The sequence below is a fragment of the Ambystoma mexicanum genome, chromosome 11 (genome assembly GCF_040938575.1).
Source record: "Ambystoma mexicanum isolate Mex_15411 chromosome 11, UKY_AmexF1_1, whole genome shotgun sequence".
NCBI lineage: Eukaryota > Metazoa > Chordata > Amphibia > Caudata > Ambystomatidae > Ambystoma > Ambystoma mexicanum.
Genome location: NC_090934.1, coordinates 64119822 through 64137857, shown reverse-complemented (window position 1 = coordinate 64137857; position 18036 = coordinate 64119822). Strand labels below are relative to the sequence as shown.

Sequence of the window (18036 nt, the reverse complement as noted above, 5' to 3'; positions counted from 1 at the left end):
TTCACTGGTGTTCCATTGCAAGACAAAGCTGCCCCAAGGATGCTGTGACAGTTGAAAAAGGTGCCGAATAGGGTAACTTTGCTTGAGTCCTGAGGAAGAGCAGCGTGGGGTGAAACAGGGTGGCAACAACAATATTGGTCCTGAGTGACGAGTCCATGGTTCTAATCTTTAGCTCATTTGATAAGTTTGGGATCATGATTGACTGTTTGTTTTAAGGTGTTGCAACATGAATGCATTTCTGTATATGAAATGTTCAAGGGGATAAAGGGATGTGCCTGAGGTCACACCATATGCCAGCCTGTGGAGCTGTGCCTTGAACTAACATAGGATGCATCAAAAACAGCTTTCTGGAACATGCCGAGCCCAACTGGGCCAGCTATGCCGGCCGTCAACCTTCGGAATAGAGTCCAAGTGTCCTGTTTTCTTTTCACCATCACTTGTTTGCCTACGAGAATTAGAATGAAAAGAGGGTCCTTCTGAACATACTGAAATACGTGGGGGACCAGGCTTTCAGCCCATCAGCGCTGGCCAGGCCAACAAGTGAGAGGAAATTAAGACAGGGGCGTACCTGTAGAAAGACCTTGCTATATAACATTTCACCAAATCTCCGCCTGACCTATTGTATTTATTCAATTATGTACATGTTTGCAATGTGCCATAGCCTTCAGGCATCAACATGCACATTGACCCATAAAACAGGCGCATCACAGCAGAAAGCAGTCATCCAGTGGAAAGCAATAGCTAAAAAGTATGTTTATTAAAAAAACTTTCCAAAGAGAGAAGAGATTGGATTCCTGTCATGGATTCAGCAGCAAAGTATTCCAAGTGGAAGCCTCCTGCACTGGGAAGGATCTGCCTTCTCCCCTGGACCATCTGCCTCTAGGGCAGTAGAGCAGACTGGAGTTGCTAGATCGAAGGGCCCGCTTAGGCTGATATCTGACCAACCTGTCCTGAAGGTAGGTAGGAGCCTTAGTGTACAGGCATGAGTCTGTTAGAATTGACACTAAGGCGGCCATTGGTAGCCAGTGCATATGTGGGATCCTCGGTGCCAGCTTTTGCCATGTGAAGCGCATCATTTGGTGCGACTTGAAGCCTGTGAATGCAACCTTTACTTGTGCCCACTAGAAGTGCGTTGCAGTATTCAATCCTGGGAAGAATAATGGCACGGGCTAAAGTTACACAGTTTTTCTCAGTGACAAAAACTTGCCTAAGAAATCTGAGGTAGTATTCACTGTTTTTATCCACGTAATTGATAAGTGCGCCAGCATCAAGTGAGGATCCCAATAAACACCGAGAGGTTTGACTTGTTCAAGTGTTTGGATGGTGCAGGCCTCAGTGGTGAAATCTATAGCATCTGAGATCTAGTTTGGCTCTATACTGGGCTGAACCAAAAATGTATAGTTCCGAATTTGATCTGTTAAGGCACATCCAATGAGTCGACATCCAGTGTTTGATGGTCTTGGAAATATGCCTGAGGCTAGTAGCTTCCGTTTAGTCGACTCCGTCAACATCAAGTAGTAATTGTGTGTCATCCACATAGTTGATACATTGCACATATAGAGTAGCTTTATATAGATGTTAAACAACAACGGTGACGTACATGCACCCTGGGGTACTCCACATGATATGGGGGCAGAGTCTGAGGTTGCATCTCCCCAACAAACTGTGGACCTCTACTTGCTTAGAAAAGAACATGTCCAGTGCATGTGCTCTATGAACAATTACCCACAAGGGTAAGAGTGCTTAGCTGGCACTCGTGGTTTCGGAGGTCAAAGGCTGCTGATAGATCCAGTAATACTAGCTGCCAGTTGTGCTTCATCCAGAATATCAAGCATGTGCGTCTGTAGGTCTTAGTATATGGCCTGATTGAAAGCCCGATTTTCCTATGTGCAGCTTAGATGTGGGGTCTAAATATGCTCGAAATTGAGCTTTTGCTATTTTGTTTGTTGTTTTTAGGAAAAAGTAGGTATTGTTGATAGGCCTGAGGACTGTTGCTTCCTTAGGATTTAAGCCAGCTTTCTTTATCAATGTGGTGACTGTGACCACATTTAGGGAGCCCGGGACGCAGTCATGGTTAAAGGATGCATTTGCAAACATCACGAGAAGAAGTGGAAAGATTCTCTTGTTTTCTAAGTCCATTTTAGAAGGGATGACATCTCTAAAGAAGGAGGTGGGATGCCTTTCACCCACATCTCTTTCTAATTTGGCCAACCTAATGTGCCTAAATGTGAACGGATGGGTGTTTGAGTTTTTCTTAGAATCTTGAGGGTAACATTGTGGATCAGTAAGAGGGGCTCATTTGTCAGTGTGAGAATCAGCTCACACCTTCTCCTAGAAATATGTATCTCAATTTCCCCAAAGGACAGTCTCCCATCAGTACCCAACGTTCTTCTTTGCCATCCCTCCATGTCAGAATGAAAGCAAAGAGTAAGACAGAGTGAACCAAACTCCAAATCTTGATGTCCTGCTGAATTTGGTGCAAGTTCTGGCAGCAACGGGAACTATGGAATCCTCAAAGGCTCAAATAGTGTCCACAGTGTGAGTGACCTAAGCCTCCAAGTGGAAATCTCTGCAGTGTGCATTTCTCAGAAACATTGCATTGCAAATAGACATTTAGACCAATGAGAATATGCGCCCTCGTCTCGACCCAACAAGCACCTCCACCTGTTGGGGTCTATGTTTCGTCACCGATACCCTCCATCCTTAAAATATTCCTTTTCAGCAGCCTGAGCTATTCCAAGTGGGAAGCTAAAATCTGTCTCTTTAGGAGAGCGGTGCTCCGGCACATCTGGGTGAGGTTAGTGAGGATCAAGGGAAAATGCAAGTTCGTAAGTTCATCTACATGTGGTAAGTTTCTAGACGTTCTCCGTTGAGCGCCCGAGAGGCACAGTGTGAAAGTGGGAGACGCGTGAGCCTGTGGCGCTACAATCCCTTGGCACAAGGTGCAGTGTGTACGTTGCTTGTAGAGGTTCGGATGTCTGATGTCTGTTGGGAAGCGTGTTCCATTGCCAAGTGTGGGCAGCTCCTTTGGTACATATATGTAATTGGACAGAGATGTTGGGTGTAATGGTGTGGGAGTAGTCAGTGACTTTGTTTATTTATTAATGTATTTAATATTTGAAGGCACAAAACAGTGTTTCCAGGCGCCACAAGGCAAAAAGGGGGCTGGGGGTGGAGCAGGGGATATAAACAACAATAATGGTCCTACTAAGCCTTGTAACATTCAGATTGTGAAAGTGCTGCAGCAGGAAGTGCAGGGGGGGCATGATGGTGTAGGGTGCAGGCACAACTGAAACCACATAGAGCAAAGCACAACCTGGCACAGCAAACACAAAGCAATAGACGTCATGCAAGGTATGACCAGGGCTTACAAGAAAACCATGCAAAGCAGACTGGCACCTGGCACAGCAAAAACAAAGCAATAGACGTCATGGCAAGGCATGACCAGGGCTTACAAGAAAACCATGCAAAGCAGACTGGCACCTGGCACAGCAAAAACAAAGCAATAGACGTCATGGCAAGGCATGACCAGGGCTTACAAGAAAACCATGCAAAGCAGACTGGCACCTCTCTGCTAAACATATGCCAGCTGGGCGGCTGCAATCCTTCACGGTAGGGCTCAGGCTGCGAAACAAAATGCTTTGTTCCCGCCATTACATGGTGAGAATATTATTATTATTATTATTATTAGCAGTAGTAGTAGTAGTATTAGTATTCGTATTACTACTCCTATTATATGCTGCTGCTTGAGGTATGCAAAATAAACACCATTGCAAGTCTTGAGACTAAACTGGCACGGAAGGTGGAAACCAGGAACCAGGCCTCCTCTTGCTCCACCCCAGCCTTCTTGAACAACATCTAAATCGCATTCAGGATCTCACCAAGGTTCCTGCATGCCTGAAAGGAGCTCAGGACGCTGCTCTTTAGGGGATACCAAGAGGACCTGCTATTCCTAACTAGGCACCACCCCTGGTCTTTGGGACATCCACGCCTCTCCGTAACCTCCTCTTCCACCGACCTCTGTTAACCCAGCATTTCTTGCTGAGCGATTCATTGGGTCCCAGTTAGATTTGCACCGTATAAAACCTCGAACACTAATACCCATTCAAGCTGGATTCTCTTTAAGCGCAACTCTCGCAAAGCTCTCGTGCAGCTCTCGAAGGAGGTAACTTAGAAGAAAGCTGTACGGATGTGACATAATTCCAGGGGTGACGGGGAGAGAGAGACGAAGATTGACAGCAAATGAAGCATCAGGGGGGCTATGGAAGAGAAATTGAGTGAGGAGATTAAGCATACTCTTGATACTGGGGTGGGGGCGGTGGGGGAGAGGTGGCACTGGAAGAGAAACTAGCATGTGATGGCTAAAGATGTACTGGAGGGACAACCCACGAGAGATCAGGAATACCTAGGGACTACATCCTGGAGTGAATACAGAAAGCCCACTCCAGAGGTGACCATGAAAGAGGTATCAGTGAGTGACAATACAACAATGAATGCGAAATAAGGTGTGATAGGGAAAAAGAAATTAGGCAATCACTGTGAACGAGAGGTCAGGGGTGAGTTTAGAGAAAGCATCATGGGTACATCAAAAGATACATTCATATGCAAGAATAAATACAAAGGATGTCTGGGAATACAGATCAAAGAGGTGGGAGTGAAATATGGATTGTGTATTTAACACCCTAACGGGCTCCAAGCGCTAGGATGGTGACATATGGACGTGCGTGGAGTAGGCGTTTGAGGGACAATATCACCAGATCTGGAAGTCTAGTGAAATGTCCAATTCTACAGACATTGGGCCTCATTCTGAGGGTGTGGTCTGGAAATAAGGGTGCCGGTTGCACCGTGCTAGCACCCTTTCCGGACTGCTTCAGTCCAACTCTGCCTTCCTGGGTCATGCACCCGGCAGGTCTGACCTGCCGGGTGCGACAGCCCTGGAAGGCGGGGTTGTCACAGAAGCATTGACACCATTGGCAACCGTGACAGTACTTCCATGTCCCTGTTCCCATATTGGACTCCACGGGAATGGGGAATGTGGAATAGGGAATGGGGACTTACACTAGTAATGTCGCAGTGCCACCGGGATCTCATATGGTGGAACAGAGTTACGAGTTCGGCGGCGACCTGCCAGTAGCGGCGGCAGGTTACCATCAAACCAGTAATGAGGCCCAGTATCTTTGGGGTTGACCTCTGGATTCCTTACAGCTAGGGGGTATACATTTTTCCATCCCACATAAAGCAGTGTCTGGCCTCTAGGCACTGCAATTGGCGTATTCCCGGTGGAGCAGTCACCCAAACCTCCAAAAGCCTTGGTTGTGGATAGTCTGAACAGGACCTCTGGTGGTCCATCAAAGCTACATTTATAATAAAACTTTTCTAAAATAAACACAAGCATGAAACACAAACAAAGGAAGCCCTGCCTCCCTCAAGGTGGCGTTGTGTATCCTTGTCCACAGAATGTTCCATGAATGTGTGATTTTATTTCCCAGGTCACACAAGATTGGATAATAAAACACAAGGTCGAAGGAGACGGTGGGTGGTCAAGCACAGGAGCCAAGGCCAGCAAACACATATTTCACTGCAATTCCCCTTTGAGAACTAAAACAGGAAATCAGCACGCGCCCCTCAGCACAAAAACCTAAAATCAAGAACTTGTGATGGTAATTGTTGAGCCATAAAGAAAGAACGTGAGTGTCTGTGGCTTTGTGCACCAGTCCTTACACCTTAGAAGCAAACACCAGGCTTCTCACATAAGATGTAGTGTCGTGTTCCCTAGCAACGTGCTTATAGTAAACCAAAATCTAATTAGCACGTTAATTAGGGTCAGCTTGTGGCGAACGCAGTTTACGTGAATGAGTGGCTTAGCTAACGATGCGAGTCACGCAAGGGTGCATTTTGTTGGGATAAAGTAGGTGTCTGGTGGCAGGGCGCGCCCACTGCTATCACCAGAAACTCTCCCCGCCAATAAGTGATGTCAGGTCAACGGATCTCTGTATTCCCGAGTTCTACTGAGGCTTAAAGAGCATCTGACTGCTCACAAGGCTAGCACGCGTCTTCTTCTTGCTCATAGATTTGTATCCATCAGCGAGTGATTTTTGAATACCGATGCTTGAGCCTCGTTACTCCATCTTCTCGGGTTGAGTGTGTAGTCGTGGGTTTGTATTCTTCTTGGTCTGTCTGGTCTTGTCACAGTAGGGCTGGTTTCACAGGATCTTCACAAAAGCTAGGCGGCGCTGTAGGCTGGATATATAGAATGCTGACATGTAATGGAGCTGTGTACCCTGGGATATTGACATTCAATTATCTCTAATAAGTCAGTTTATTTCCGCACCACGCTTGACACTTATTCTGTGTGGGTGTATCTGATTTTCATATGAGGCACTTTCCAGAGAGTGTGGTTCCACTTGCCTTGCACTGGTTGGTCCACTTTACCAGGCTCAATTTACTGTCTAATGCCCTGCTTCTGGAAACATCCTTAGTAAGTGGCCCGGACACTGTTGAGGTCTATCAAAGGTCAGGGTCATTTGGCCTGGGCTTGCCACTGAATTTAAGTGGTCAGATTTTATCCCAGCAGAAAATGACTATGTATGTTAGTAATAGTTACTTTCTGTGGTGTTATAACTCTTTCCTGACACTTTTCAATGAAAACAACAAGTTTTTTGATTCTAAATGTCTCGGGAGGATAGCTCAGGGGCAGTGAGAAGCACAGGTTTGATCCCCGCTTAGAAACCTCTGGGTATTAAGAGGGTTATAAATAAACCCTTATTATTATTATTGTAAACATAAAGCAAACACAAGCCGAAAAGAAGCAGCGTGCAGAAGAAGTCCTCTTCTTGGCCACTCTACCACATCTGGCCTTGTTTGTTATGAGGACTGTTTAGTTCTGCACAGAGGAGCCGATTTCATTTGTGTATGTGGAGTACACTGGATTTAATACTCTCCTAGCAATGGTTCTTCTGCTGAGGTGCGTCAGATGTGTGTTCCGCGAGTATCAGGCAGGCAACCTGGTACTTTGATAATGGTCCTCTCAGAACTCCCAAAGGATGAGTTTGGAAGACAGTGGGATCATCTCAGGGCTGCAGGAGAAAGTTTCCGGCTTTCCCACCAACACCACATGTTCTGCAGAGGCCATCACTCTATGCTGTTTCGAGGCACGCAAGGACATCCATGATATTCCGGTCTAATCGCCGGGCACAGTAGCCACTATGAAATATCCGCTTTTCTTCTGATAGCGTCAATTAGACGTGAAGGTTCTGCTTGTGTGGTAAATACATCTTCAAGCATTCCTAGAACTGGGAGGCCAAGCACAACTTCTGTAAGTGGTACATTGATCACACCTCCTTCTCCATAAGTTCTAAAAGTCGTATCCCAACCCCTAACTTTGGGGCCGAAGCAGAAAAAAGTATAACACATCTGGTATGTTTTAGATACATATAACCCTTTCCCTCGTGTTTCGGAAACATGTGGTTTACTGATAGCCTTTCAATTACAGATGTTGTGATCCTTAACAGTCTGCTAGTAATCCACAATTACCCGAAATTGCTCAGTTTGGTTCCCACACGCTATCGCCACTGAAATCCGTTGGTCCATAAACCATTGCAAAGACTGACACTTGTGACCTCGCCTTGTGGAAGATTGCCAAGATATATTTAAGAATTTGCAAGCAACATTGCACTTCTCTTCCTAAGAAGAAAATGCCCCATTGGCTGGACACTGAACAAAGTTAGTGTCATGCAACCAATGGCTACATATTCTGTTCCCTGGGCTGGAAACGTCGCCTCTTCAATATTTCTCAAATATGATGTTCCACAAGGTTCTGTCTTAGATGGGACCGCTTTTCTCCCTGTATATTATTCCTTTTTCTGCTCTTATCACCTCACTTAATGGTTCTCGTCATTCTTACACCGATTTCATTATGTCATCTTCCGGATCTGTGTAATTTTACCGAACCCAAAGGTTCGACTCCCAAAAGTTCGATTTTGTTTTTTTGTTTTTTTATTTTCCGCAAATATATATTTGGAGGGAGATCCCCCACAGCCCCCCACATATGTATATATATATATTGGGGAAATTGGGGGTCAGACCTTTGGGAGTCAAACATTTGGTATTCAGTCCTTTTGTACAATGCCCATCTTCCACTGATTCAATTAATTCCACTCTTGCAACTGTCTTGGACAAACTTTAACTTTCTTCATCTCAACCTAGCCAAAACTGAGGTTTTCCCGCTACATCCCTCCCTCCTGACCCGCCTCCCTCTGCTCTTTCAATCCCGCGGTCCTCCTTCTCCTTTTCTGCATCTACTTGAAATCTTGGGGTGATTTTTGACTCCTTTGCTCAATGGACATCCAATATTGCCCAGAGATGTCGCGTCTATCCTTATGAAATTTGCAGAGCCCATCCTGTTCTTTCTTTCATTGTGACTATTATTCTTGTCTTTTCTCTTCTGCGTTCCCGCCTTCACTCTTGTTGCACTCTCTTAGTTGGGTGTCTTCCATCTAACCTTACCACTCCTCTGTTACTCCTTCTCTTCTGCCTCTTTCTCTCTTACCCTTTGATTCTCGTCTTTTATTGTATTCCCTCTGTGTCTACATGCATCCATGGTTTTGTACCACTCCTTCTGTCATCCTTATTCTCCCCTAAGCATCCATCTCAGGGGCAATGTGTTCGCCTTGGAAGCAAGATGACACGGAGCAACGCAGCTTCAATTCCTGGGTCCATGGTTAGAATCCTCTGGGTTTAAAGTGCGTTATAAATAACCTATCATATCATATCATATAATTTTGCACTCTACGTTCGCAATCGCTCCACCTCCTCTTTGTCCATAAACCTACACTTGGGCGATCTGGCTTCCACTCCTTTTCTCTTCTGGCTCCAAAGCGCTGTAACCCACTACCTCTATCTGTCTCCTCTTCTTCTCTTCCCAGTTTCTGCCTGAAGTCGGCTTTTCTATATCTCTATTTTTTTTAATTAATGCATCCCTCTGAGTCCTTATTCAGCACTTATGCACATTTTTTGTACTGTTTGTTTTGTTGGGCAGTGCTTTCACAAAAGCGCTATGTAAGTCGCAATTGAATACGAAAACTGCAGGGCACTCATTGGCCGGCAGTGAGGACAAGACCATTGAACCGATGTTAGGGAACACAAGTTCAAACTGACCTTCCCAGAATGATGGAGCTTCTGGGATTTTAATGGGTTCCAAGAAAGAACTTCCACACAGACATGTGTGTTTCCCTTGAACCATTGGGGGGATGTAATGGCCCATTGGTTTAAAAAAAAAAACAAAAAAAAAAAACGCAGACATCGTTTTATTGCCTGCTTTAATAAACTCTGCACTTAACCCCTTTGTAACTCTATTTGTAGAAGTTGCTATTCCACTAGTATCTGAACTGGGGGAAATTTAGGAAGTTCCTTAGTTGACATTTTAAAATATTGTTTAACATGAAAGTATGTTGTATGATTCTTGTTGGCATGAGGGAACTTATCTTGTGTTGTTCTTTTTTAATTTCAATGATTTGTTTCTAGGTTATGTTTTAGAAATGTAGGTTATGAGAACATAGTTTTAATGTTTTCTCCTTTTTCTAATGTCTTTTTTTTAAGCTGTCATTCATTTTGCAAATCACAATTAAATATATTGTAAAGGTTTTTTTTTGTTTAAACCATATACAATAAGTGCCCCTTTCTGCACTTTTTGATATTTCTTTTAATACATTTCATAGTTTTTTGTCCACCGGAACAGGATGGAGCTTAGGCCACAGTTTATGGTCCAAGAGAAGCTGGAGGAATGGTTTTGGATTTCAGTGAATTAAAATGGCTGCCCTTTGCCAGTGCAAAGAGGCCTGATGCCACTTTTATTTAAGTATTTGTTTTCATTTGTACAACGCACCACACGCCCATGGGCCTCAGAGGACACTTCTTACCTTACATCGAAAAGGTGGGAGCAGATATGTTTATGATGTGATTTCTGGAGGCAAAGGCCTCCCCCACATAGTTTGTTCTGCCATTAAACAAACCACATATGATATGATATGATAGTTAATTTATATAGCGCCTATGCACAATGTGTTTCAAAGCGCTTCTAGGCAAGGGAGGGAACAAGGGAAAATACAATGACATTCTTGCAGGCCATGAACAGTAAGGATGTGAAATGAACTATGGTACTCGGCTTGACGACATTTCAGATGGTGCAAGAGCTAAGACATAGATAAGGAAGGGAGAGGGAGGGTGGGAAGGAAATGGAAACAGACAAGTGACTACCGTAGTAGGCCTGACAACATTTTTGGTAGAGCCGGAGAAAAACAAAAGGTGAGGGTGAGTGGTGCGGAAAGGAAGGGGAGGAACAAAACAAGCAACTATGGTACTAGGCCTGACGACATTTCAGATAGTGCTGGAGGGGGAGTGGGGAGGAAAAACCCAGTAAGGGGATGGGGGAGGAGACAAACGAGGTTGCTATCATACTAAGTCCAGGGACAATTCTGATAGAGTAAGTGCATAGAAGAAAGTAAGGGGAGGAGATAGGAAAAGGGAGAAGGGAAAGGAGGAGAGAACAGAGAGTGAGCAGTCAATAAGAGTGGAGAAGCAAGAGGGGAGAGTGAATACAATTGCAGAAGTCAGTAGTAACACATAATGTTGCAAGCCAGGATACAAGATGAAGATGGGAACAGCATGATTCAGAGCCAACATGAGTACAAGATGCAAAGGAAGTCCAACATGAGAGTTGAGAAAGGGTGACGCGTTAGGCAGGAATGCACTAGGTGGGCGTGGCTTGCTAAGTGGTGAATAAGAGTGGCAGGCAGGAAGGCACCAGGTGGACGGGGCTTGCTAAATTGTGAAAAAGAGTGGCAGGCAGGAAGGCACCAGGTGGGCAGGGCTTGCTAAGTAGTGAAAAAGAGCGGCAGGCAGGAAGGCACCAGGTGTGAGGGGCTTGCTTAAAACTACCTGTTGCCAAATGCCACCTCTATGGCTTTGCTGATATTGAGCTTATTTCATTAAATGATTGATTATCATACAGAGCTGCAGGCTCTGACCCTGGCAGCCCTCGGCCTGCACTGTCCATTTGGTAATGAAAGTTGAAAAAAGTGACAGCCAAGCTGGTTGTATAATGTGATATTTAGGACTGGCTAGTGTTGTGCAATGCGCCTCACCAAGGAGTGACCTACTGCTGCCATTGCCGGGTCGGTGCCACGGACCAAGCAGTAATGAGGGGCTCCGCAGCCACTTTGCAGGCAGCAAACCCGCTTAGTTGACATGTGAGTGACATCACCCTACTAACCTTCTTGTGGGGGTACCAATGGATCTAAAAGTAGTAACCACAATTCTCAAAAGGCCACTTGCTTTCTGAAGATTATATTCATTGTCGCTCCCCGAACCCTGTAGTTCCCCCCCACAACACATGAGCAGGGAAACTTTGGTTTATAAATTCTTGAAAGTTAGTTGACCTTTGAACACATATAGCCATTCCACAGGAACAATAGACGTGCTTTCCTGACTTCCTAGTCTGAAAGTGACCTCTCCCCACCTGATCCAGCGAGGAGGCAAGGGGGAAAGGTGGCGAGGGGGCGATGTGGGTTACTCTCCTTTGATATTTTCTTCTTCACCCGCTGAGTTGGTGGGACAGCACCTTGTTTGGGAAACTACATCATCTCAATGAGGGGTTTCAGATGTTTTGCCTAATTCCTGGTCACCCACAAGGCATTGCTTATTCCATGCCGCACGGCGTATACCGCCAATACCTGATACGACATTGTACCCCCTGCAGCTGAGATTAACTTTCTGACTGGCTGCAAAAGTCTTGATCACAGCCATAGTTACCCACAGATGTCCCGAGACACTCATGGTAACTCGCTGAAAGAAGAGATCCAGGGTTTAAAAATCATCCACCGGCCCAGCCACAAGTGTGCATGTAGTCACACACATCAGTGCAATCAACACACCCAACACAGTCCGGCAGGCACACGCCACTTCCAGCCCAGAGTGCAGTCAGCGGAGTGTCTATGGTGTCCCATCCTCACAAAGCACACTCCTTTCCTACCACTACCACTCCTGCTTGGATTCGCTTCGGCTTCATGCTAAAATGCAATCCCTTTTCCCCAGCACAACTGAAGGCAAGTGTTGACTCACAAGTGGTCGATTAGATGAAGTGGGAGGACATTAACCATCACCCAACCCCGCTTTTGTTCAGATTGTGGAGATATTACAAAAGTGCCTACTGTCTCACCATAAACCTGGCACTCCACATGCCAGGCTCACAGTATCTCAGGCATGCTGCACTACAGAACCCCCTATGCATTGAATTAGTGCATTGCATGCACACTCTGCATTCTTTATGGTCAGTGGAGTGGGTGAATATGTCCATGCCAAATTAAGCTCATGTATGTAGACTGTGTGTGTGTGTATCGCGGTATAAGCATGTCCAATTATATCTATTGGTGGAGATGTATTGTGCAAGTACATTTGTGTTGCATGCTTGAGTATATCGCACTAAGCTTTCCAATCCTACATAAATGGGTTAGTTTCCTAAGGTTACCTCATACTCAACTTCTCTCCCACCCATATGGCTGCCTCCGAAGTACCACGCAATGGTATCCATTACTCTCAATTTTCCAACCCATCCACATCGTTTAATCATAAAGAACGATTTGTCTCTCTGCACATTGCAGTAAGAGTCCATTAAGTGAAATAAGCATTCCCCAAAACTCTTAGCCTATTTCATCAAATACACAGGCTGTGTCGTCAAAAGACAAGCCAGTGAAAGGAGGAGACGTTCATACGGTAGCTGAACAGCACCAAAGACTGAACGGTACTAGTGGCGGTCTTCCCACCCGCTAAAGATGGCGGCTGAGGCGGCACAGACTAACGCATGTTCTTTTGCACAGGTCATCAAACTCACCTTTGAAGAATTTGACTTGGAGAGAGGGTACGACACACTCACCATCGGGGAAGGCGGCCAGGTCTCCGATCAGAAGACGGTCCTTTATGTGTAAGTAGAGGCATGCTTACCCAACAACACGGTGCACTACGCTGTACGTACAACCCTCCTCCCTGTGTCCTCCCCCGGTGATCCGTGGTGCTGTTGCTACTGAGACGGTTGCGTGAGGTTACCTAACATTTTTTTTGACGTTTTGTGGGATTCAAGCGAATTTCTTTAAAATCTATGTGCAAGGATACAGTATTGGAATTGTTTGAAAGATATGCATGGAAGGTTGAACACACTTGTCACATGCATTAAGAGAGTCAATGGTGGTACCAGCCTATGCTTCTTCTAACTTGTACACCACGACATGAGTTTATGTGTGCAAGTAACTGTTGTGTTGTCACATTATTGACATCACACCAACAATCGCACGTTGGTTACACTGCAGTCGGAGAGGACAGGCAAATAGTCATCTTTTAAAAACCCATTTTACACCATTTTCTAAAGCTGTGGCCCTTTCTCACAAACACATGGGGTTCAATCCCAGATTTCATTTGCACCCACTTCAACTGTGTATACACTTCCATAACCAACAACACGTTTTGTGGAAAGACCTGTTGATGTGGGGACTGGTCCCTTATGTTGTGGTGCCAATTTGCTGAGATCCACTGTGTTGAGTACACATGGATGTATAGTGGACGTATAGCTCATGCACTCAACACAGTGTATAGTGTAAGGTCTTTTTAAAAAAATCTACACGACAAAATGGCACCCAGTAGTTTAACTTGAATTCATCCTTCTAAGGCTTGACTTTAGTTTCTTCAATGCTCAAGTCACGTTTTTCTTTTGTTTTTTTGAAGTAGCAAAACATTCTTTATCCTCTTATTGGACATGCATTATAGAGCACGTGCTAATCACATCCAGTTGCTGGAGGTCATAGGAAGTATTATGAGTTCCTAAACTCTGATTGTGTTGTCTAAGACTGTTCACTTTTTTAAGAAACATGGCATTCCGCAACAATTCTGCGCCCCAATAACCAATGGCATGCTTAGTGTTCGGCATTTAGAATTCTGAAATATTTGCCAATGGAAGTGGTGCAATGAAGGTGCTCCTCTGGACAATCACATTAACGAGGAGTGCAAGCCATGTCCAGGTATCCTCTTAAGGAGTTGGCCCAGTTTCACCTGCTCAGTCGAACCCTGAGTTACAAGGTCGAAGGTGACTGTTGTTCTTTTGAGTACCCTCCATTGCCACTTGATTGATCATGTAGAGAGTGGGTAGTAGTTTATGCTACAGGCACAATGCAGAACATCCAACATCAGAAGAAAATAGCTTGAATCGAGGAGGACCTCTCCCTCCACCAGCAGTACTGCGCTACTGTTTGGAAAGCCAAGCCACATTCAGACACCCTCCTGTTGTGAAGCACTCCACTGTTCTTGAGCTTGGTTTGTGCTATAAGCAATACAATCAAAGGGCATAAGCCTGATGACAAGCGCAATCGGCATAGCAACATCAGACCATGATCTGTGGCATTTGATTATAAGCCTTTTGTCAGTGAATATTCACCCTTTGACAACACTACCACTGTGTGGTTGAGGCCGAGCCCAGTTCAATGTCTGTGTTGGGATATTCAGACACTGTGCCCTGCCTCTCCTCTGTCTGCTATCCCCCCTGCCCCTTCCCCATCACCAATAGGCATACCACATCCATATAGACCCTACTCAGAAGACCTTCAATGGTGGCAACAAACTTCACCTAACTATCCTTAACTCTTGCTCTGCTGTTAAACACTCCTCTGATATATGTCTCTTTCTTGAAGACTTTGACCTTGAGATTCTCTCTCTTTCTGAGACGTGATTCACTGCCAGCTCTGTCACTGCATTTGACACACTTCTCCCTGAATGCTACACTATCCTCTTTAAGCACAGGACTAACCGGTCTGGAGGCGGAGTGGCCTTGATCTTCCCTGAATGGGTCCCTGCTTCCATCGTACCCACTCAGACTTATTCTTCCTTTGAATGCCCCGCCTGAAGGCTTGGTGTTCCTCCAACACTCTCATAGACCTTCTCCAACATCTACAGGTTACCTGGTCTGGTCTCCCTCTCCCTCTCTGAGTGGTCTGACCTCACCTCTTCTCTTCTGGCCTCACCTCCAAACCTCTCCTCAGTGATTTCAATAATCACCATGACTCTCCTGATTCAGTCACTGGACTCTTCCACAGCCTCTTTGACTTTCTTTCCCTCACCATTGATCCCTCTTGTCCGACACACTCAGCCGGACATACCTTGGATGCTATCATCTCAGCAGATATCCCCATCTCCAACCCTCTCACTACACCTCTCTCCTGGTCTGACCATGCTCTACTGTGCTCCCATCTGGATCTCTTATGTCCCCCGACTAAGCCTCTGCCTGCACTGCCAGTCTACTTCTCCGTCAATCGTCCTATGAAGCGAGTATCAGTTGCTTCTTTTGGCACCACTTTCATCTCCCCTCCCACTCCTACCATGGTCTCCCACACTGACTCTGCCCTTGATAATCTTCACCTCTGTATCACCAACACCCTGGACATCCTTACCCCTGTCATGAGGATATGCATGAAGCCTACCCCTAAGCACAACACCTGCATGACTCCAACCTTTCCTCTCTGAAACGCAAGTGCAGAGTTGCTGAGCAGAAGTGGCAGGCACCAGGCATATCCTCTGACAGACTGGCCTGCCACCTGTTCCAAAGGCAATGCAGACTCTGCATCCATTCGAAGAAGAGGCTCATATCCAAGCCTGTAACTCTGGGTCCACTAACAACACGGGTGAACTGTTTAAGATCTGCAAGGAACTCACCAATCCTACTGCAGTCTCCACTTCTCCCCGGCCATCTATGACACTCTGTACTTCACTGGCCTCACACTTCTTAACCAAAACTGAGGACATCCTGTCCACGTTCTCCTCTACTCCCCCCCAGTCCCTCCCCTGCTCTCTAGTCGTCCCTTGACCCCACTCTCCCCTTCGTTTCTACTCTCGTATTTCTCATTCACAGCACTGGATGAGGTCTCTAGACAAGTCCTCTCTGTGAAGGTCTCCTCCAACAGTTGCTCCTCTGCTCCTCCAGAAATAGCAAGGATAGCATTGCCTCCCTTGCTCCTGCCTTGGCAGATTTCTGTAATCACTCCTTTGTCACTGGCTCCTTCCCACTACCCCTCAAGCACTTCCTTGTGCGCCCACTCCTCAAAAAGCAATCTGCTGACCCCTCCTGCCTGGCTAACTGCCGCCCTATATCCTTTACCCCCTTCCTGGGCAAACCCCTAGATAAGATGGTCATCTCCCAGCCAGTCCACCACATGGAATCTGTTTGTTGTCTCCACAACCATGGCTCTGGCTTCTGTGCCTCTGGCTTCCGGGCAGCCACAGGAACAGAAACTGCTTTTCTGAACACCCCTGAAGACTTTCTCTCATATCTTGACTCCAACTCTTAATTTCTTCTTAACCTTCTTGATCTTTCCTCTGCCTTTGACACAGTCGATCATGCCACCATGACAAATCGGCATTGTGGCACCCTTGGCATCATGGGCCTGGCACCAGACTGGCTGACCTCGTTCCTCTCCAACCAACCTTGCCAGGTTCAACTGTGCCCCTTTCTCTCCCTATCACATTCTCCGCCTGAGGCATCCCTCAAGGATCTACCCTCTCACTGTGGCTCTTCAATATCTACCTTGCCCCTCTGTCCCACCTGATCTCCTCCTTCTCTCCTCACTTACAGTGTTATGCAGATGACACGCAGCTCTCCTTCAAGATTCCCTCTAGTTCCTCCTCTTCCTCCTCTCTCATCCCTGCTTTCTGACTGCTATTCAGGTATGGTGTGCTTCCAATGATCTCTGCCTTAATGCCAGAAAGATTGAGATCTTTTCTCATTGGGACCCCAGCTCCCTCCTTCTCTCCTAGCATCTGCACTCCCTCTTTAGGCCCCCTCCTCTCACCCTCTTGTGAGGCAGAAAACCTTTGTGTCGTCTTTGACTCCACTCTCTCCTTCTCTCCTCACATCGCAGACCTTTCCAGGAAGGACCACTTGCCAAGAATGCACCTCCTCAGAGGCTTTCTCCCGTTCCTCACTTTCCTCCAGAAACCCAATGTCTCCAGAGCTCTGGTACTCTCCAGGCTGGACTACTGCAACAGCCTCTTCCTCAACCTGCCTAACTCCTCCTTTTACCCATTCAATTAACCCAGAACAGGACTGCAAGACTTATTCTTGGCCTCAAGCCCAGGCATTGCATCGCTCCAGCCCTGACACATCTCCACTGGCTCCCGGTTGATGTCAAGTTCAAGACCCTTTGCATCAGCCAAAACACGTTCTGTGTCCTGGGACCCCACTTCATCCAATTCTCTCTCTCTCTACACACCTTCCTGCTAGAGCCGTTCGGACTTCTAGCTCCAACTCTTTGCAGATCAGATGCTTCTCTAAGCAGAGACTGAGAGGTAGATCTCTCCCCACCACCAGGGCCTCCCTCTGGAATGGTCCCCCTTCACCTCTGTGGCCTGAGCCGTATTTCCTTAAGTTCTGAAAGCTCTCCAACACCCTCCCTTTCTCTTCTTCTTCCTTCCCTTTCCTCTGAAACACCAGAAGCTGCCTCAGTGACTGGCTGCCTGGTTCCCTCTGAGTTCTACAGGGCACCTGAAAACCCCCAACTCTGTCCACCCACCCTCCTCGCACTTAGCATGTGGACCCCTACACCTGCACCATTTGCAAATCCCTTGCACTTGCCCTCCTCTGCCCTGCTCAGCACTTGCATAGCCCCTGTTGCCTTCCCCTCCCCCACCCCCTTTTTCACTTCATTCTTTCCTCTTCCCCTGTACTTCCCCTCCCACCCTATTACTTCGCATTTTACGCTGACCGGCAGCGCGCCCCTCCCCCCTCTCCATCGCACTTCTTTAATGCACTTGCACGATCCGAATGTCACAAGGCCTAGTAGGATTGTTATTGTTATCTTTCTCCCTTGTCCCCCCCTCATGTTTTGTCTTGTGGTGCCTTGAAATACCATGTGTTATTTAGGTTCCTTACAAATATCTAATAAAATCAAAATAAAATAAATAACCACAGCATTGCTCCGGCAGGGAAAACAGTGCACTGACCATAGA

General features: G+C 46.3%; 1 protein-coding gene across 1 annotated transcript in view; it reads left to right on the top strand.

Moving 5' to 3' along the window:
• CSMD2 (CUB and Sushi multiple domains 2) overlaps nt 1–18036 on the top strand; it is a 2010406-nt gene that overhangs the window by 1246764 nt on the left and 745606 nt on the right. Inside the window, exon 11 of the mRNA XM_069622557.1 lies at nt 12873–12976. Coding sequence (XP_069478658.1) covers nt 12873–12976 — 104 coding nt within the window. The remainder of the gene's footprint in view (nt 1–12872; nt 12977–18036) is intronic.